The 22,844-nt window shown below is 36.2% G+C and overlaps 1 protein-coding gene across 1 annotated transcript in view; it reads right to left on the reverse strand.

Moving 5' to 3' along the window:
• SPAG16 (sperm associated antigen 16) overlaps positions 1-22,844 on the reverse strand; it is a 413,195-nt gene that overhangs the window by 175,995 nt on the left and 214,356 nt on the right. Inside the window, exon 13 of the mRNA XM_056349058.1 lies at positions 7,882-8,067. Within this exon, the coding sequence (XP_056205033.1) occupies positions 7,882-8,067 (186 nt within the window). The remainder of the gene's footprint in view (positions 1-7,881; positions 8,068-22,844) is intronic.

Raw genomic sequence — 22,844 nt, forward strand, 5'->3', positions numbered from 1 at the left:
AGTAGGACAGCAGAAACACCCTGTCAAGATCTGAACAATATTTTGCAGAAGCCATGGTTACAACACTTACACACTTGCAAGTAAAACAAAGAAATCAACTTGCACATTGTCAAAGGGAGGAAAAAAAACCACCCTGAGCCTACTATACTATACACAAAGTAGACTGTTTTCTGGACCTGCCAGCTGATTTGGTTAGGATTTGATGGAAGAAACCCAAGTATTACCTTCATAATTCATCCTGCTCTTGAACCAGATGTCAGAGAATCTAGGAGACATTTTGACAAGTAAGGTAAACCAAGTAGAAAGGTGTCCAGCTTAGAGAAGATCACATTACTTTAGCAGTTCAAACAAATAAAGCATTCTGCTGTCCAACAGGAATCTCTCAGCCAGCTATACATGATTTAGGAAATTTGTGCATTCCTGGGCTGACAGAGGGCAACTGGAACTTAAAAAAACAACTGCATGTATTATGTTTTTCCAAGATATATTGGACGCTGAAATAATGGAAGAAAGAAAACTGTTAATATAAGAAAAGGATACATGCTTTTATGGAAATCAAGTGCAACTTTCCCTGCTATCTTTCCATAAAAGATGATGGAAATCTTATGTAGGTAACTGACTGCAGAGTTCAGATAAGCCTACCAGAAATATGTGAAGAGATGAGAACTCAGACACCTTAGGAAGCAGCTTCATTCAGCACGCCTAGTTTTAAAAAAAATAAAGTAGTAAATTGATTTTTTACCCCTTCTCTTAACCATAAAGTGCTGTACTTTTCAAGACCCGTAGCAGAAACCAGAAAGCAAAGCTCTAAATTTCTCTTTTCAAACTTTTGAAAAAAAAAAGTAAAAATATTTTTGATATTTAAAAAAATATTGTCATTTTAATTACCAAGAAATTAAAATATGCTTCTTATGTACAAGATAAACTACCATGGACAATTCCAGTAAAACCCACAGAGAACATCATCTAGACCTGTAGCCAACAACCACCAACACAAACATTTCAGCAGAAGCTGAATGGACACAGTTCCTGTCACATTTAACGTGGTAATTCCATGGTGACAAGCTTCTACTGTGTCACAAAAGGTAGTTAGTTTGTCACAAAGTGTAAAGGCTGACAGACTTTGTAATATCACTAACAACATATGCTTTAATTTTTTTAAGTATATGTGTGCTTTGAACATTGCTATGCAACTGCAAACAAGTCCAGCATTGCTTTATCACTGCAACATTTAAGTGATAGAGAAATAATAATCATATAAACATTTCTCATGAATCTATATTACTCCTGAAAATCCAATTCTGATTTTGCTTCTTCTCAGCCAGTAAGAAAGTTTGAAAATTCGACATTTTTTTAATGCTACCAAGGAATGGGAAGTTACGTTTTTAATGGTGCCAGCTACTTCAGTAGTAACTCACTATATGGCCTTGACTAAAGCACTTCACCTCTTTGCTTAGTTTCACCAAATGTAAATAATTGTATTGCTTGCCCAGTTTAGGCATTCCCTGGGCATTAGGTAAGGCTCCTCAAGGTTTTTTTGACTTGCAAATATGTGGCTATATTAAACATTTTTCATTATTAATGCCTGTTGTCTTGTACTAACTCTGTAACGAGGTAAATGAGTATACAATATGGAGTTCAAGCTACACTTCTTGATTAAGTTTTGTGCTTCAAGATTCATCTTTTTCAGTGTTATAAAGATTAAGCCATATTTTCCCCTTAACTGAACAGCTATGCTTTGGATATAATTTTTTCCCTGATAATTCACATCTTCAAATTGATTTTTACAATTGGCTCTCTGGGAATTCTAACAACTAGGTTTTAGACTTCCTTGGTCCTGAAAAATGTGTTATGGAACTCCAGCATAATTACAAATTCAGAGACTTGGGCATAGGCCTCATTTTGATTTGAGGGATTAATAGCAGGTTGTCTCTACAGTACTCCTCAGAGGATTCCAAAGGAAATTCTCCTCTATCAAAATGGCAAACATTTCCTGATGTGCTGTCAAGACAGACATTACAAACTACCCAAAGATGGTCCTTCCACATTTCCTCTGAGTTCTTCTACCTGCCTTCTCATTTCCTGGAGAACATTTGTCTTTTCTGAAAATAGATCAGCTTCACTTTTACTGGAATCAATTAAACGTGGTATCTGGCCAGAAGAGCTTGTGGCTTCTATCCCACTGAAAAGTGAGTCAGATAAGTGTCATCTGAAAAGGGGTTATTTTTGACAAGGACTGGTTACACGCCCTCATTCTGATTCCAAATGTGCAAGTGTGGCTCCATTTTGAAGCTAGACAATCTTTATGAGTTTCTTTAAAGGAGATTTTATTGAGTCCTGACTACAAATCTGATAGTAAATATTTAATTTAAAAGCTGCCCATTGCCTAAAAGAATAGGAAGAAAAAGAAACAGAGTAGGAATGTAAAAGATGCTAGAACTTACACTAAACTCTATGCCTTTTCACATTGCTCTGATGGTACAGAGCAACTAGCTTGACTAACCAATTTGGCAATTCAAGTAACATAAAGTAACTTCTTTATTGAGACTAAAGCAAAAAAATCACAACCAAAACTATAATAACAGTTTTAAATCAAGTTAATCATATCTTGCACTGCACATTGTCAAGATGGTTAATACTGAAAATGTGCAGCAGCAGCATTGCATGGTATCATTCCATAGAAGGCTATAGTTGATTAGAGGCTTTGCATTAAACAAAATCATCCTTGCTTAATTTCTTTGAAAGGTATACTAACCCTAAATTTCCCAAAATTAAAATGCATCTTATCAAGTGGAGAGAAGTTGTAACAAAAACTAAGCATCTTAATGTAGGCTTAAGAACAAAAGAATGAGTTCTTTAAATAAACTAGGAATTAATTTGTCTTACACATCTGTCACTAAAGAAATTAAATTCCCCAGTCTCGCTGTAGAAAAGCAAAAGGTGTCAATGATTATTTTTGTGTAGATTTCGAAATAAGATACATTAATACCTTACAAACAAGATACTGTATTGGTGGTTGTACAGGATAATGAACAATGATCATGATAGATAGTTACTTTTAAAATTTGCACCTGAACAAATGTACCAAAGGGTACTAGTAATCACTGAGGACTGATATAAACAATTACATTTTTTAGAATTTTAAATAAAATTTTGATTATGGGACAAATTTCAGGGAGCTAGACAAAAGTTACTGTGTTAAACGAAAACAAATAAGTGGTGGGTTAAAAATTAGCAAACAGAAAGCAGCAATGGCTCCAATTTGCAAACATTTATTCACCCTAAGGTCTGATGCAGGACAGTACAGAATTGCACTTCCCTGTGCCATAATTCCACCATATTTTGCACTACTGAAAGAAACCAGAGAAAAATGGCAAACTGGTCCAATGACTATATAATGGATAAAGTGGATAAAAAAAATAATTCTGAATGTTCTGACTTTGGTGCAAATAATTCTCAAGCTTAAAGTACAAAGAAAAATGTCTGCATTTAACATACAGTCTACAGCATATGTCTGCAAAACTAAATAACCGCCTGTGTTTACATGAGATATATGATGTTCAGTTTGATTTGCATATCAGAGATCAGGCTGTAAATCTCTGATGATATTTATTTACAGTTGGATAATTGAAATTAATCCTGCCAAAATGACTTTGACAGTCCCGAATTTATGGTCTGAGAAAACAATCCTGGAACTGTTTGCTGAGCTATTAACATGGCTGGCTATATATTTTCAATCTGAGCTACATTGCTGAATAAAAACCTGTTCACAAATTATAAGTGTCTTCCATTCTTCCCCTATTTCGTATTCAATTTGCTTGCTATAATCATTAAGAAGTTTCACGTTTTCAAGTAACCTTGACGATAGCAGATATGTCTATGCTTGCTGGTTTTGGGGTTTTTATTTTTCTAACCATGGCAGGTACGTTAGTTAACTTTCTCTCCCCGCACTCATGATGTTAGGCCAATTTCTTTTTAATTTCCTGTAAAAACTGCCAATTCTCCCAGCACAAAGCATCAAGAAGTTCCAGCACTGGAACTCAGACTCTCCCAGATCCTCCAGTAACTTGGATCATGGGTGCATCTCAGCATGTGTCTGTCTTCAGGGAAGAAGCATGGGTTCTTGGATTTTTGTTTATTTGCTTGTTTTCTGATTTGTGTTTTAAACTCAGATTGTATCTTTCAATAGAAAGTTGTCAAGGAGAACATTGTTAACTACAATGCTACCTCATATTATCCTCCTGGTAGGAATGCCCTTTGTGGCTAGATATATGACAGAAATTTCCAACATACACAAAAGAAAAATGCTTGTGAATAATATCTATATAAAAAAAGTAAGATTCAGCAGGTAGTTTCACCTTCTAATAAAACAAAATTCAAACAATTAGCAGACTGAATTTTCTTATCATTGGCAAAGAATTACATAATCTATTAAAACCGTTTGCAACCATTTCCTATTCAAGAGATGTTGCACCTTGTATTCTTCAGATTCCAATAATGCATTTAATGATTGTGAAAGTTGCACCCTGGCTTTTAGCGCTAAAAGATAGCAAACAGCTTCCCCACTTTCTTGATACCAAGTTTTCAGCCACAGAGAATTCTGTTGTAGGTATTTCAGAAGCTATGTTTATAGATAAAAATTAAGTTTCTAGTATATAAAAGCAGCTTATCGAAGTCTGGAAATAAAAAATGACTGCCAACCATTACAGAAATGTATGTATTTACATCCATAGCATTTATTTACAATAGATCTCTTTTAGAAAGGTGGCAACGATAGTCTTGCTATTCATCTTGCTTTCTTTCTCCAGCCTCCCTACAATATACTGCTTTCCAGGACCATTCAATCCGAAAGCAGGCATCCATCCAAATATGTAATATTAAGGAAGACAGACAGCTATCATTTATAAAATGTTAATTCCTTATTAGTGGAAAGAATAAATCACTAGATTAAGCAGAATTACTGTGATCACTGATTATTACCCTACCACAAGTATGTTATCTTGTGCTCTGTCCCCTGTTCAGAGCTTGTGTCAATTGGCAGACAAGCAGTCAACTGGAGAGAGAAGACTCTAAAGATGACAACTAGATAAGCACATGTTATTGGAGGATGGGAAGGAAAAAAAAATTCTAAGCATCAAAAACCCTTGTGGAAAGCCTGCTCCACCTTCTCATTTTGCTGCACACACCCAGACTGTGAAGGAGTTTACATATTTATACGGTGCCCAGCACAGCTGGCTTCATTTGTATCAGAGAACTCCAGGCACATAACAAATTTACAGGTGACACTCTGGGAAACATCTAGGATTAGTGTTGCCAAACTCAGCCAATTAGTTTGGCAATTAGTACCGCCAAACGAAAATACGCTGCAGGTTCTTTTGTATAGCATTTCTGTATATATGCATCAGCAAATTAACAACCCAGACTGGAAACTACCAGCCTGATTAACCTGCCAATAGCTTTCCCTTATTTCCACATACTCTGCACGGGTTGATTTTTCACTTGAATTAGTCAGCCTGGGCATAAGGATCAATTGCAGCTGAGTGTCCTGCAGAATTAGGTCTTCAGGCATTATGGCTCAAACCTGAAAGGCATGTCTTGTGATCATCAAATCCCTTTTTACAGAAGCTCTTCAAGAGCATCTTTTTTTTCCCCATTGTACTCATTTTATACTGAACTAAGTGCATACATCACATATCTTACAAATTGATCTAAACAGCACTCTATTGTCTTTTGGACTTAGGTAATGTAACGTAAACAAACACACAGGCTTTTATTGTGAACAGACTGAAAGCCTACCAGTGAGGACTCCAAGTGAGGCTTTTTTATTTCATACTCTGAAAACTCCTCTATTTTAAGTTTACTACACCACATTTTTATGCCACCTCCTGCTCCCTTTAGCCACTGAGATTTTTGCATGGCATAAGGTTTCAATAACTATATGCCAATAACTAGCCTTTCACACCATGGCTGTGCTCCTTACTCTCTTACTTTCAAATGCAAAATGCACATCTGATACACTGAAGGTAGAAATGAGAGTTGATAATGAGTATGAGTGGGAGGCATGGGTTGGTGATGAAGATTTGCTTTGATTCCTCTGACTACAAAAGCTTCCTCGGTAGAGAAGATATTTTAAAGTGTCTAAACAAAAGCTTTGTCAATGCAAATTCAAAACCATTCTGACATAAAATTAAAGCTATTCTTAGTATTATTTCTTAAAGGCCATGAATATGTCATAAAAGATGATCAAAGTATTAAATCCTACAACAGGTTAAGAAAAGAGGCCATGATTTCCAGTGTTTTCATTTCTAAGCCAAACACTGACCGTTAATTCTTATTACTGATAGTAATGCTGAAAGCATCATCTGTTATCAGAACTGGCTGACAATTGCTGTTATAAAACCCACTTCTCAGTTGTCTCAAACTTTGCCAGACTTTAACTGCTTTGTCCATGATTTTATAAAAAATGAATATTTGTTTCAAGCTTTTGTTTTAAGTAGCTGCTCTCAGCTTAGCCAAAATAATTGAAAAAATTCAGGAAAGGATATGTTGCTTATCCCATTTTGAAAACAATGTTTTTATTATTTAATGCTTCCTCAATGCATGATTTGAAAGCAAGACTGAAAATCTGATACTGCCAGAGTTTCAGTTAGCTCTCAAAAAAATCTGGCTGAATTACAACATTTTGAAAAGTCTCAACTCATACATGTTTATCAGAGAAGTACTTCACTTTTTACAACAAACCCCTCAATGCTCCCGCTTCACCAAGCATACTCCTGAAATAGTTCTCTGTGTCTCAGTTGCAGGGCTCACTGCAATTGCAGCAGACTGGGAGGGATCTAGGCAAAAGGAATGAAATGAAGAAACTCTCCCTTGCTTTTTCAGTGAAGCTTCTTCACCTGCAGTGGCCAATAAGCTTGAAGGAGTATTTCACCTCATTCAAATGCAAAAGAAGAAGGTGAGAGGAAATGGAAAAATCAATTAGAATTGGATAATAAAGAATCAGGGAAAACACCCATGAGACTGCAGACTCGTCTGCGGACTGATGATATTCAGTTAAAAATCAGACCTAGTACAATAAGTACAGTGGTGTCAGTAACACTACTCCTAAGCCACTCAGGGGTCTAGAAGGTGTCCTGGTTTTGGCTGGGATAAAGTTAATTTTCTTCTTAGTAGCTGGTGCAATGCTGTGTCTTGGACAGGAACATGGCAAAGAAACAGTTTGGTGGGCAAAGAAAAAAAATCCATTCCTTTCCTTTAAGTTGTAAATTAAGCAAAATACGTTACCTCAAATATAACCAAAGAAAGTTGAAGAACTAATAATTAATTGGTCAGCAGGAATATACTTATATTATACAAACACCTTCATTAAATTCATTTGCCTGGATAATAAAGAAAATTAAGAGGTATATGTTGATTTATTAATCAGGAGCCACCTTGACAAAACATATATAATGAATAAAATAAATCTCGACTTGTCCAACCTTAAAGTGTGTTGTATACTCATGAGCTAGAAATAGTACACAGAAAACTTACTTAAATTTTTGTTCAGTTACTTATTTAAATTAAATATTGAAATTCCACAAAGCTCTGACCTTAAGAAAACTACCACCACAGAATAACAGATGTCAAATGAAAGCAAATACTTTTTTTGGCACTATCTTAAATTAAGTCCCTTCAGGCTCCCTTTTTAGCAATGCCTTTATCTAGCAAATCACATCAAAGCCTGTTTTTTGCACTACTCCCTTTAATTTATCTATGTTCTTAAAGTGAAGTCCACAACTTGATGCTAGACATCTCTCTCTCACTGGGCTAAAACATAAACCAGTGCTTATTAAGTAAAGCTATCAATCAGCTAATAAAGAATCTCCAGTAACTCCATACCTGTTAACATCCCATATTTTACTTGTCTTGTCCATGGAGGCAGAAGCCACAAAATCACCACATGAATGCCATGAGCAGTCCCATACAGCGTGGGCATGTCCTTCTAAAGTCAGAATGCATCCATGTTTTGAAAAGTCCCATATCCGCACTGTAGTATCCCTACTTGAAGTGACCAGCTGGGTACCACTGTTACGAGGAATGAAAAAGAGTAGCTTTTAGCAGGGCCATATATGATTTTTTTTCAAAGTACACAGAAAAATAATTTAACTATGTTTATAAAGTCAGGTTAAGTAGCAACTGTTGATTTTTCATTAAAATACACATGAACAAAAAATCATGTTTGAAAACATTCATATTTTTACAGTTTTCTGACATACCATATATGAAGCAGTCATGTATTAAATACACTATCAAAAGAAAAGAAAAGGGGATATGAAGTAGCTGTCTTCCATGGAAAAATAAATATGGGTTCTAAAAATTACATTCTTACTTTTTGTAGTCTGTTTATGAGTTTATCGGTAAAATAACTTAAACCCAGAGAACTGCTTTCAAAATAGAATAAAATAGCTTCAGGGAAGAATATTTTCTTATTCCCAAATCCATACCATTTTCTACATATAAATTATTATTTAAGCATCATAATTTTGTCTCTTCTGCTTCAGTATAAACACTAACACATTCACTACCTCTTGGGGTCATTGATATGTTATATTAATGAAAAATACAGAGTTCAACTCGGATTTTTTGGCCATATCTTCAGATATAAACTAGTATGGGTTTATTTCATTTAAAGCATAGACTTAGGGCTTCAGACTAAAAGTCATCTGGCTCAGTAATGTTATACAACAACTAGTAGGGAATCCTTAATAAAAAGAAAATAATAAGAAAAAGTACATAGAGTGATTCTCTTATTAAACACTGCAAGACCTAGCCTGTGGCTCAGGATTTCTTTCAGTCAGAAGTTTTGTGCTTAACAAGCATCCATGGAGGTTTTTTCCATCATTAACTTTTGAACATATACAAAGCTTTGGCACCCACAACCTCGTGTCAATGAATTCCAAAATTTAATTATACATTGTGTGAAAAACTATTTTGGGGTCTTAAATACCTTACTTCATTTCATTTGATGCTTCTAATGCTGATATGGTGAGTAAAAGTAAACACTGACTATGTATTTGCCATCTCTAAACCAGCTGGAATTTTATAGGGCCCTAGCATATTTTACCGACAAAGCTGAAGACTCCTACTCTATTGACTCATTCCTCATACAGACATCATTCTATCTCTGATCACATTACCATTTTTCTCATCATCTTTTGAGCTGAAACTGAAGAAACAGGTAACCAAGGAGGTTTACAATAGCACAGGAGTGTTTTTTGGTTTATTCTGTATTTTTTAAATGTGATTAGTATTTTTGGCACTACTACACAGAAATTTTCAGAAAACTGACCACAGCGGCTCCAAGATTTCTTTCCCAAGTACTAAAAATTAATTTAGAGCCATTCTCAATTTAGGTAAGTAGAGGTAAGTAAGTAAAAAAGGTAGAGCTAGGACAACTTTGCAGTTGACTTTCATCTGCCACTTCACTGTCAGCTGTTGCGATTGGAATTCTTTTCTTGTAATTCTTCACATGCAAACTTAATTTTTTCTGCCCTGACTAAGCAAGCAAACTCATCCGCCTTATTCTCTTCCCCAGTTTCCAAGATCATCTTATTAAGTTAGGTCTCAGCACAGATCCCTTTAGGACTCAGTAATTTCTCCATTCTGAAAGTGACATTTTATTCCTATCTCTTTACCACTTTTTAAAAGAACAAGATAAATTTCCTTTTTATTCGGGACAGTTTTGCTTCTTTGAGAGTTTTTGTCAAATGACCTTAAGAAGAATTTACTGAAAATCCAAGTATACCACATTTACAAACCTCCCTTGATCAAATTCTCAGCAAGCCCTTCACAGAACACTAACAGATTTATGAGACTTCATTTCCAGAGCCATGCTGACACCTCTCACTATAAAAATGTATCCATGTATCCTGTAATTTTTTCTTAATATAATTTCTTCCATTTTCCCAGTATAAGTTAGATGAACTGTTCTACAGACCCTCTCTCCCAAACTCCTTTAAAATATTGAAAGAAGTTAATGCCGCCTTCTCAGATTATACCAGGAACAATGGAGGTTTTCTATTATGTTTACTAAAAAAGCTCAGGAAAAATGTTTCGGGACAACACACACAAAACCAGGCCAAAAATACTTTACCTTTGAGTTTTCAGATCAATTTCTATTGTTATCTTACTAACATCCATTAGAAGATCTTGCCTTTAAGATCCAATAAACTCTGCTTTTATCTGAATAATGGAAAATGTGCTAACACAGGTAGCAGAAATCCTTCTTCCGAATCTCTGGATATAAAAATGTGGGAACTGAAAACAGCCTAAGGGATGATCCTAAGCACTACTGTAAAACTTCATATTAAGAATATACTCAGAGATATTTAGTTCATGGCTGCAATGTAAAAAAAAATAATAAAAAAATAAAATTAAACAGTCTGGGAGGTGTGGTGTCCAACTTTTTTTTGTATATTCTTCCTTTTCTCCTTTTCCAATAGATGTCTACCAAATTGTTGCGTAAAAGCATCTACTAAGACAGCTTGAAATATGTGCATCATTTACCTGATAGATCTTAAGGGGAAACTTGCCATTATGAAATATCACCTGCCTAAACTTTTGGCTATTTTTAACACTTATGGCTTAGATTGCTATTTTTTGTGAAAATACATTATAATCCTCATTAAGGCAGTTACACCCCCATGCCTAAGACAAAGCCTTGAGAGATTAATCTCTCAAAAATTTTGATATAGCACAAGAATAATTCTGATGCTTTTTTCACATATATCACAGCATAAAGGCTTGAAGCTTGAGTAAGGGTTCTGAGGAGACCCTAATTTTATCAAGTTTCTAGGAATAAATTTGCTTTTATTAATCAAATGCTTGTACTTTTAATAACTCAAGCTAGATCTCACTTCTGAAGACAGATAAAATTAGCAAAATGACAAATTATCATACCCGTTGTACATTTATGAAATAAGAGCTTAAAACAAATTCAGAAGCAGGTATAAAGTGGGACTGATGAAATCTATAATTGATTCAGAGGGTAGTATGCACTGCCACTGTTGCGAAGCACCAGAAGAGATTTACTGCTTATGCATTTTTTAATATATAATCCCCAAAATGCTACATGAAGAACTGATTCCTTGGGCTGAATTTTAAGAATACACCATCCAGGCAGTGATGAAAATCTTTCAGAAAACAGATATGAGCAGGAAGGTAGTTCAAATAGATTCAATTTGGCAATCTGTGGCAGGGGAAAGAGTTACAAATGAGGTTTAGCACTCCTTACAGATCAAAGGAGAAAAAAGCGGAGACTGAAAACAAAAGCATAGCTTGTGAAGGAGAAAGTTTAGAGGGACAGACTGACAGTGGAAGTAAGGGCAAAAATACTCAGGAGCAGAGGGACCCAATGCCCCAGGTCCCCTGCAACACAAGCTTCCTAATATTCCCTGGGCATAAAAAAAGCCACACTTCATTAAAGAAAGGGGAGTTGCATCAGCTGAGGATCTGCAATTATGCATGTATGAACTTAATGTCAGCATTTCTGGGAAGCACAAACTGCTGCTTATAAGAATGATGGCTGTCAGAGCTGTTTTAGCACCGGGCCTGCAGTCACAAAACCTTCACCACACACTAGTATTCAAACCCGACACACACATAATGCAAAAGAAAGTGCAGTGTCAAGCCTTCTTGCCACTTGTCAAGCCAAGTCAGGCAACTAAATCAAAATGATGCTTTTAGAAAAAAACTTATATCTTAACAGCTGATCAATAATGATATCCTTTTTCTGATTTGCAACATTTTTTGGTCCTGGGAGATAAAAGAAACACTCCAGATTCTGAGGTAATGTTTTGTTACCCAGAGCTGCAACATTTTTTTACTGCCCCACTCCTCTATATGTATGATATAAGATTACCTGAGGGAAAAAATGTATCAGGAAAAGTAGATGTTTTTAATGATGTAGGCTGTCAGTTTAACAGTCTATGATACCCACATATCTCTACCACATGACCGATTAAAAAAAAAATAAATACTGATTTTTGTATTAAAAACATACAGAAATATAACATTAGATGATCAACCTTAATTATCAGCAGCTATATACATAACCTCCATTTGAATTTAAGACTGATCGCTAACAGAGAAAATGCCAAGTAATCCTGTGCAGGGTGTGTATCTTTCATTCAGAAGATAATAAAACACTTTAACTCTTTTTTACCAAACAAATCAAAGAATCAGACAACGTATTAGGAGACAAGAACAATGTGAATCCTATCTTTTTCTGTCACCTGAAACACATTCACATATATGCGAACAACTTTGCCAACTTTTAGAAATGTGTTGCTAGTATTTTTTTTTTTTTTAAAAGAAAGTAGCAGTACATTTGTGTATGGTGGTCTACAGCCTTGCTTGGTCTGGTTTAGGGGGTTTCTGTTTTGACTTTCTAGCAGACCAAAGCACTACAAGGGATGAAGTATGCCTGTATAGTTTAGAACAAAGTATTCGCCTATAAAAAACTTTCAGAAGTTCCAGGCACTGGACAGTCTATGATACTTGTAACCTGCATCATCTCTATGGATATATCTTTTTTGTTAATACTAAATATACATACAGTTCTACCTTCTAACTGATTTCAGATATTCCTAATTGATGCTATAAACCTGCCCTTCTGGAAACAATTACAGTGGAAAAAAGCTGTGGAAATGTTAATTCCACATTTCACAAAAGCAGATGAAGCATAAACTTCCCCACAAATCTTTCCTCCCTCATATTCTAAACACTCAGTTTTCATTATACATTCCTCCTTCTTCTAGTTTCACTGTTCTCACTACAGGATGACTCTCCATTAATACTTACTGACTTGTAGACATATCAATAATTTAGAGTCATTTTCAGCAACAACATGAGTTTTTGGCACAGAGTTATTCTACAAGATTTCAGGTGACTGAATAACTTTCTGGAACACCAGTCGAATTAAGGCAATAGCTACACTGAGAGCGTTGTCCTGTAAATGTATCAAACATAGTATCAACAAAGCAGCTTCAAATACAGCACCTCACTCAAATACTTTGGCACAATGGACTTAGATCTGAACCTCGAGCTGCTCCAGAGGGATTAGTCAGGTTACCTCTGAAGATGCTGTGGAATGTAGAGCTAGCAAGCTATTCTGCTTCTCAACATTAGCTGCCAAGCAGGACCACAGATGCCATCCTTCAAAATTTACAAGGATTGTCATTTTATATCAGCCAAAATAAATGAGAAAGCCATTTGAATCATTAGATCTAGCTGCATAGGACATCCTTCTTTTAACCCCTCATATCACTGACAGGAGAAATACCTCTTCATAATCACTGAGCATTCTTGGTCAGATTTATTCTGAATACTGGTGGAGAGAGAACATTTTGCTCTACAGTTTATTTGGTAAATAACAGTAAACTAGACTTCTCTGTCTAACATACCACATCCTAAGATTTAATCACAGGAATATTATTTTTAGCATTTGCCAGAGCCAGTACTGTGAATCAGACAACAATTTTGTTACTGTATTCTACAAGGCATTAAGTGAACATAACAACATCTGTGCTAATAGCATTTGTATGTGTTATTTATGTAGTGCTGCGGACATGCCTGGTGTTCTGAAGACAACCTAAGACATGGCTCCTTTCTTCAGACAATTACAGTCTAAAGCAAAGATTTTTACACACACCCATTACTGTCAAAAAATGGTTCTTAAAGCAACACACGGAAACAAACACACCTGTGTTCAAATTTTGTGTCCTAAAAGAGCTGCAGCAACAGGTAGCATCTGACTGGAACTTACCCTTACAACATAAGCATCAACAACTCAACAATGAATTTTAAACATACAATCTAAACCACTACAGGATTAACAGTCTTTTACCATGGCATTTGAAAAACACTTAACAATCAATATTCCAATTGCTTAATTGGAAAAATTATGTCTCTTTCATGCAATTATCCTAAAGCAAAATTATAAAAGCTACTATACTATTTGCAGTACCAGCGCAGGTAGACCCTAAGCAGTGCAAAGCCCAAGGGCAAAACTGCAAATACTGTTAAGATTACTTTAATTTTGCTGACATTTTACGCTAGGCCAAAGAGGAAAGATAAAGAAAGGAAATGTCTGGAAAAGCACAGTTATTCCATGAAAAACAGAACTAATGAAGCCTGAATGCCTGTGGAAGTATATTTTGCCTCCTCACCCGATCATCTTAGATGTTGATTAAATAAATATATCAGGAATTGATCAACTCTTTAGACTTCTGCCTTCCATGTTTTGTCAGAATTAGTCTGCAGGTTAAATGTTACTGGAGAGCATGGGAAAGGGTTTAAGGAATGTGCACAGAAGCGGCATGGAGGGGGGGGGATACCTTCCTGAAAGCTTCATTTTCCTTGGAAACAAGGTTAAAGACAGTGATCCAGACAGTTACACTTAGGAAAGTATGCACCCACCAGTGGGGTCCCACCTTTGGTTATGAGAGCTGTATTTAAACACTGCCTTTCCATTTGATGCTGAAAACAATTTAAGGGATGAAAATGCTGTGCAGTCATTGTAACTCCTCTTTATCATCCTACTTCTCTGTGTGTCTTACCCCATCATTTTCTTTCACCAGGGAAAGTGAAAATTGGGCTGAGTTTGAAAAAGGTTGAGGTCAACATACTATTTACAAGTTCCCATGAAAAGTACTGAAAAGAAAACAGGTAATTTTTTCCACACCAGGCAGGAGACTTGCACAGTTCCTTGATAAAAGATCCAATTCTTTGTGGGTACAAAGGAAGATGGGACAAAGTTCTGGAAGAGGAATGCATCGAGGATTACATGGGAACTGCATGTGACTCAAGAAGCTTTGAAAGAAGTAGAGTCCAGGAGGGTGCTAAGACAGGACCTCACAAAAGCCTTTCCCATTCTTACCCATTCCTAGGCATCCCCTGGTATCCACTGCTGGGAAAAGAATGGTGGTCCAGAAGAATTTGGTATGTGCAGCCATCCTTATGTCCTTCGTCTGTATTTGAACAAAACACTCAGTAGCAAAGATTTTGTTTTTAATAGATTTTGTAACCTTGAAACAGACTTGAGATATAGTTCACTTTTTTGGGTACTGGAACTGTGAGATGCATTAATTATTTACAGTGACATTTCTTATTAAAACCCCTAGGTTTTTTGATATCTATGGTTCATTTTGGGTGTTGCTTTCATTATCCTCATGGACTATGTGTCTAAGATACATCTTATGTAGTAACTGTAATATGTCTCACCCTTCAGAATAATCTTAAGCCCAATTTTACTCCTGTTTTATTAATAGACATAAAATGTCATTTATACAGAAGGTGAATGCCAAAATACTCAGCAACAGAAATGCAAAAACGTCCTTTCTTTTCCTCAGTTCTCATCAAAGCTGAGAAGAAAAAGAAATAAATTTCAAAAACACAAAATCAATCAAAAAGTGGCATTCTATAAACAACTGAAGAAGTTTCAAAGCCAGGAAACACGGCAGTAACCAGCAGATGGTAGACGGTATACAGGTACATGACTTTTTGTCTGAAAATAAAAATGCAACAATCCAGCAAAAACCTGTGACACAAGGCTGGAAATCTTCAGAAAACTGTCAATGCATAGTATGCCAAGTGCAAAACTCAAGGTAATTTTTCATTCTACATTACCTAATTGCTAGATCTTTTTATCATAATTCATACTTATATATTGACCCAAGACAGGGTAACTGTTTCCCTCTGCCATTCTACCTGGCTGACAGCTGGGAGTGACATCAAGGGGGAAAAAAAAAATAAAGCAGTGTTTTGGCATCATACCACTTGTTGCTGCTTCTAGTTATCTAGGCACCGTAAAAGTCGTAATCTTTTGTTTTAATGAAATTCACCTTCTTTATTAAAAAAACTTCCTTAAGGCTACATTACACTTCAAAAGTGACAGTTTCACATCCATGATAACTTAAATGTAACATGCTCCCACTACCAGTAAGAGTCCCAGAATGGTATATAAGAATTTTCAGACAACAAATTAGAAGTTATTTATAACCAAGTTTCAATCTAACAATTCATCTAGATTTTAAAGCATTTTATCTTTTTGAACTGAGTACTGATGACAGAAGCTGGCATATCCAACTATACACACAAAGAGAAATCCCGTTTTACCTGGTGCCTTTCCCACTGCTCTTACCAGCTTGTCTCTGTCCCCCTGCACAATTACTCATTTATTTCACAGCTTTTAGTTCTGCATTCTGGATCATTATGATGATTTTTTGTTATGTCCACATGGTAGCAGATTACTCCAATTCAGGTTACAATCTACACAAACCACAGTTAGGCCCACTACATTCAAATCCATTAGCTTGCTAAGATAAGCTTGGTACCCCCAGAAAAATATTGAGTGCATTATCATTCCCTGCAGGGTAGGCTTTTTAATGTTTAAAAAATGAGCTAGCTTCTTTCTGTGTCGTGTAATTAAAAGTGGTTAAATGAGATTTTAAAATAATTTAGGCACCTGGTAGAAGGCGGTTTTTAGTACATGTAAAATTGCCTTTTAAGAGGCTTTGGAAGCACACCAGGTAAGGAATAAAAATGAAAAGACAAAAGATAAAGCTAGTTACAATACTTGGAGATTAGATGTAGCAAAACGCACATCAGCAGGACAGCGGGCACTAGACAATGTTGGGCTCTATGCAAGATTTAAAGACCAATGAGTAATTGATTCCCTTTTTAACAAAAAAAAATTATTTTTTAATAAAAAAAGTATGTCTTTTCTAAAAGCTTTCTGCCAGTGCATGTCCAACATCCCACAACAAAAATCTACACCAGTTTATCAAGAAGTAGGAGTATACGGGCATCCTATTTGAAGCTGGGAGCTCATAGGAGCCCAGCCAGTGAGACCTTCAACAATTATAAAGGCTGCTTATGCTGAAAGAAAACAGTGTTTCTGTGCCATTTTGCTTTAGGATATTGCCAAGTTATTTTCCTCCATTAACTTCATAAGAAGTAATTGTTTTACTTGAAATTAAATATAATGAGTAAATATTGCAAAACTACCATATTTTCCAGAAATGGTATCTGTACTGTGCCATTCCAAGGCTTTCCCTCAAACAATGCCAATGTAAGTTAGTCTTCCTTCTATTGCATTTTAAAACTAAATTAATATATTTAGCCCACATAAAATCATGCATCATACCAATCAATATCCATAACATAAATTAAACAGGGTGCTATTTCTGTGTGATACTTAATCTCAACACCCATCCCATCCATCATGGGTCGTTTCTCCTCCATTGGAATGATTCCAAAACCTCAAATTTTAATGAAGGGCTGTTGAAGTAGGGAAAAACGTAGTTTGGAACAAATTCAGATATATGAATTCCATGTACAGAACAGATTTAAGACCTATATTAACAATGATAATCCTGTGTCACAGTTCCTCTGAAATGCAAAGTTGTGGATCAGTCATTTCAAATCCATTATCATCCCCAAATGGTTGTCCAGTGATATCTAATCTCAATCAATAGCCAGTAATGAACCACAGCCATTAATCCCATTTGCATGTTTGCACAAAGCATCATTTTTAAGCTGCATATTTATATGCATAGAGGGTTCAGTGAGTGCATAGAGATTTCCTAGACTGTAGAAAGTTCTGCACTGGGATTTGAACATTTCCCCGTCACCGGGAAAATATTTAACTCGGACTGTGTAATGATCTCAACAGTGAAGCCCAAGAAAACACACAGGACAGTGCACTAGCCAAATGTTTGTATTTGGGGCAACTGATGATCTTACTGAGCCATGCCCTGGGGATACAAACATAACCAAAGGCAGGAAATTAGTTAATGGAGACAGTGATCAATAACAATTTGAAGTCTGAGAATGGAGGAGGAATGGAAATACTGAACATGAACAGAATTCTGGAATGGTACAGAAGAAAGCAACATATCAAAATCAATATGATCTTCTACCCTTTCACAGAAAGGCTTTGTATGAAAACAGAACTTCTATTCATGAGACCATGCAGTCTCACACCTGACAGCTCAAGAAAGGGGGAAAACCAAAAAAACCAAAAGCTTTAAAACAAACAACTCTCAAAAGTGTGGGCATATATACTGTGGCCTTCTTTCTTTCTGTTCCTCATTCATTTCATATATACATTACTCAAATGCAAAGAGTACAATTACAACCAGCTAAGACCATGGTTCCACATCCACATCCTCAGTGGTCAAACAAGTCCTGACCTTTCATTCACAGTTTGTCAGCTCCCCCTGCTACTTGTGCTACTGCAACCATTTCATACCTAAAGTTATCAAATTACTTCAACAATACAGCTTGAGGTAAAATACATAAGCACAACAAATAAATGAGAATACAATTAGTATTTCATCTATTTTTCATCCTGGATAGATCATTGTGACTAGGGTGCAGTTTCACATTGTGTTCCTCAGCCACACATTCCCCTTGTTAGCATTACATTAGCAGAAAATTAATCCTGCAGAAAAAATAGACATGAAGTTTCCTGGCAGTCACGTTCCCCAAACGGGCTCACTGCACACCAAAGCTGTCCATGTCCACGAACTGGAAGCAAGTGGCTGGAAACAGACCAAGGAAGAAAGGCTCAGGATCCTCCCCCTCCACAGCAGCTAGCCATGGCACTGGCACAGGCATAGCAAAAACCTGCAGCATCAGGCAACACAAGGATTGGAACCTCTGCCCAAGTATGTAACCAAATAAATCAGTCATACTGATAAAAAAGTCCCCTCATCTTCTAAAATATTTTTTTAAAGTATCAAAGCAATATTTACATGAAATCTAAGCCTCGTACCTTGAAAAGACACATACCAGTGCAATTCAATTTTTGTAAAACACTCCAAATATTTTGGGTTTATTTCCAATTCAAGTATCTTACACATTGCCTCAATTGAATTGCCATTCTCTAACAAACTAATGTTTGTTATTTTAACAGCCACACTTTAAGAAATGCACATTTTAACAATATAACAAACATGGATATCCCCTTAGCTTCCTCACTAGAACCCTTGCAGCAGACTTGAGGGAAAAAACAATTGCCTTTATTGCACTGAAGAAAACACTAATGAACCAAGAATGTTGAAGGCGTCTAGATTATAATTGCACATAAAGAAACATAACACAAGAAATTCTATTAAGAGAGATGTTTTGACGTGTATAACAACTCTGAATAAAATGAGAGTAACATGTTCAGCAAAAGGGCAGGATCAGACCAGAGAACCTGAGACCAACCCAAGCGAGGAGGAGCTAGCTGTCTATAATTCCAACTCCCCATCCTCAAATAGGGATGCTGGTGAACCTAGAAGAAAACCTAAACACCTCAAAAATTGAAGCCACCACAGCAAACAACGAGTTTCTCTCACAACCTATAGAAATGAAGATCAGCAAAACTGAATTGCTTCTGGTGACTCCCAGCCAGCAGCTGTACCAGGACCAGCAGGAACTGAAAATCATGGTGACATGTATGAAAAGAGAAACCCAAGAACTCCTTGAAGAGCTGGCAAATTTCTGCGAAACTTTTGCATATTTGTGGCTTCACTGAAGCTGAACTAATAGGTTTAGAAGTATACCACTTTGTTAGTACTCGGCATATTCCTCCTCCCTTTCTCTATCAAAGTGGTTATCATATAGAAATTATTTTCTTTCTTTCAAGTAAACACCAGATCTAATCACCCACGTAGCTGATCAGAAAGTTTCCTCTTAATTTCTAAGTCAAAGCAATCACATCAAAATATTACTGAATTTGAATAACTGAATAATCTTTTGTCGTAAAGAGAAAGATTAAACTTGACACCTGTTTTTGTGAAACCGATAAAGATAATCACAATGCCTTTTCAACCAATGTGATTAAATCGGTTTAATGCTTGCAATATTAAATATGGCTGGTTTCAGGTCTAAAATTCAGATAACGATAGAATGTAGCACACAAGACAATCATTTAAGAATAATGATATAATTTCTGTGTAAGCAAAGCATTCAGTACATTTAAAAACTATTTACTTTATAGACAAGCATAAAATTTAAATGACAATTATGAAGGTAAGATAGCTAAGTCATGATTTAAATAACACAATACAAAGACTAGCTATCTCTTTATTCCCATTGGGACTTCAAATATATCCAAGGTCACACTGTGGGTATGAAGATTGAGGTCTTTTTGAAAGAGGCTTTAAAGAATTTCATATCTGTGATGGAGGGTCAAAAAATTAAGTAGTAAACATGGCAGTTCAGCTGAAAAATAATAATAGAAAAAAAAAGAAAACAGAAAAAAGAGAAAATGACCAAGGTAAAGATTAGACAAAAGAAACCACAGAAGCCTGTAAGAACTCCCTAAGAAATTCTGCATTTGAATTAAATTGTTTGATTTGACCAAAATGGAATCTGCTATTAAAACTGTTTCAGAATCAAAACTAGAGCACAGACATACCAATACTTTGGCATCCCTTCTCGCTTTCTCAGGGAAGTTTCTTTGAAAAATTGTGGCTAAGGATTCAATTTAATTTGATAGAATGTGTGTGTGCGTGTGTGTAACACTGGCTGGATCCTCAACATCTAAGAAGAAAAAAACCCCCTTGGTAATTATACACATGCTAAATAGAAAAGTACAGAAATATCATCCCATATATTACATAATTAAAAATAACAAGTAAAATCAAGGGGTATTGCTTTGTGAGGAAAATACTAGCCTTCCTCAAACATATAGCTGTACTATTTAACAACGTATTTAAGTAGAAAGTTACACAAACGAGGGTTTTGTGTTATCGCCACTTCCATTTTCCAAGCTACTGACATTTTTGGCCAGTGACCCATGGCTGAGTCCTTCCCTCTGGCCCCTTGTCTCCTCCTCAGGAGCAAACCAGCCATGGGGGTTCACTGACTGCTGGAGCAGCAACAGCTCCAAGTGGAGTGAGCCAGAGGAGAGCACTGCTTCTGGTGTTACACGTGGCGACGAGGCTGGTGGGGACTGAGCATCCTCCAGCAAGTGCAGAGAGCTGGTCAGGGGTTGATGTCACTGATGCTTCTCTGGGTATTTCTCTAGGTGTTTCTTAAGTCTGAGTAACATCCCTTTGAAGCAGATTGCCTCCGACTCTTCTTTGCCCTTTTATATCCACTTTAACTGTCCTTCCCAGCACAGCCTGCTTTCACTGAAAGCAAACTGCCAGATAGTCTTAAGTCTGAGGAACTCAGAAAAAACATGTTATTTGGTAGCTTGCTTGGAAGCTGGCATATGTGCATATAAATGCCCTGTGAAACGCAATTTACGCTTCAGAAGCCACATTCCTTTCCCCCTCCACCAAGACAAAGAGAAATGAAGTTTCTCACTATGTACCTACAGAAAAAGAAAACTAACATACAGGAGACAGGAAACATGCAAATAAATGAAGAAACCAACCACACTTTCCACAATGTTTACAACTGCAACTCCTTACAACACACAAGAAAAAAAAAAAAAAAAGAAAAAAAAAGAAAAAAAATAGAGAAAAACCCCAATTGGTGTAAGCATCCTGTCATAAATTTCTAAAATGCTAGACACTTCATTTCAGTTACAGCAATGCCTTGAAGGCTACAGCAAAGCACTTAACATACCACAACAGACTCCAGACACCTTTTGAACAGCTCCCACTGTACAAGAGCTTTTTAAAAATCTGAGCCATGCTTGCTAACCAATAGAAAATATCTAACAAGGCAATCAACAAAATGGCTGTGATGTAAAATCTTTGGTCTTCAAAATAATGTGTCATGGTTTATCTTAAATACTGGAAAGGTTTCCTACTATGTATTAGTTTTACACAAAAGCCTCAATAGGTTTTCAATCGCTGGTTTTGAAATTCAGTGTGTGTAAAGCCACCTATGAAACTAACTACAGAGCAGTTTCATCAAAGGGCAGCATTTTATTACAATACATTTTCTTCCTGTAATTAGTTTAAATACACATCTGAATTGCTCAATAGGAGGACTGCTTCTTCTGTCAGCCAGTTTCCTCCCTTTCCACTCTCCAACTGTCATCAGCATTTCTCCCTCCTGCTGTTTGCCGAGTTATTGTAATGGAGATATTATTAGTGAATCACTCTAACTTTGAGTGGTCAATATTTCCACCAACCAAGAAATAGAAGCCAAAGGTATTTTTCCATTAAAGCATGGTCATTCTGGATGAAAAGTGAAGCCTATTCAGTAACCACTATGGAACTGCACACCGTTTGCTTTTTAAAATCAATATAATGAAAGACTCTTAAGGTTCCCGATATAAAAGAAAGAAGTTGCATTTTGTCCTGCAAAGTATTTCTACTTTAGAGCAGATTTTCAGGACAGTTCTGGTAACTGAAAGATTTATTTTAAAATAGGAAAAGTGATGCAAAGTCCAAATTTCTACACTTACAGCAGCTGTGACATCAACTTCAAAATGCATGCAATAGTTGCTGGGTTTTTTCTTCCTATTGACATGGAAAAGTACTTCTTTAAAGCAGAGGTAACATCCTTGCAGAACACTAATGGTCTAATCATTAATATTTCTATAGTCAAGCATTCCAGATGGCCTGTGGTCTGCCAATACAACTGTTTGAAAGACAGAAGATCAGAAGGATTGGGGTAAAGGAGATACCTGATGATTTGCAACAAAGAAAATCTCCAGAAGTTTGGACATCTGCTGTGTACCCTGGCCTGTGTAAGAAAATGCTCCTCAGCATGACAGGAGTCACAGAAAAAAGACAACTTCTGAACAACAAAACAGGATCTAAACATGTAGCAAAGTTATTTTCCAAAAGCACACTGCAGAACTATGCCTTTAAAGAAAAATAAAATGAGGTACAAACATTCCTTTT

The sequence above is a fragment of the Falco biarmicus genome, chromosome 8, assembly GCF_023638135.1.
Source record: "Falco biarmicus isolate bFalBia1 chromosome 8, bFalBia1.pri, whole genome shotgun sequence".
NCBI lineage: Eukaryota > Metazoa > Chordata > Aves > Falconiformes > Falconidae > Falco > Falco biarmicus.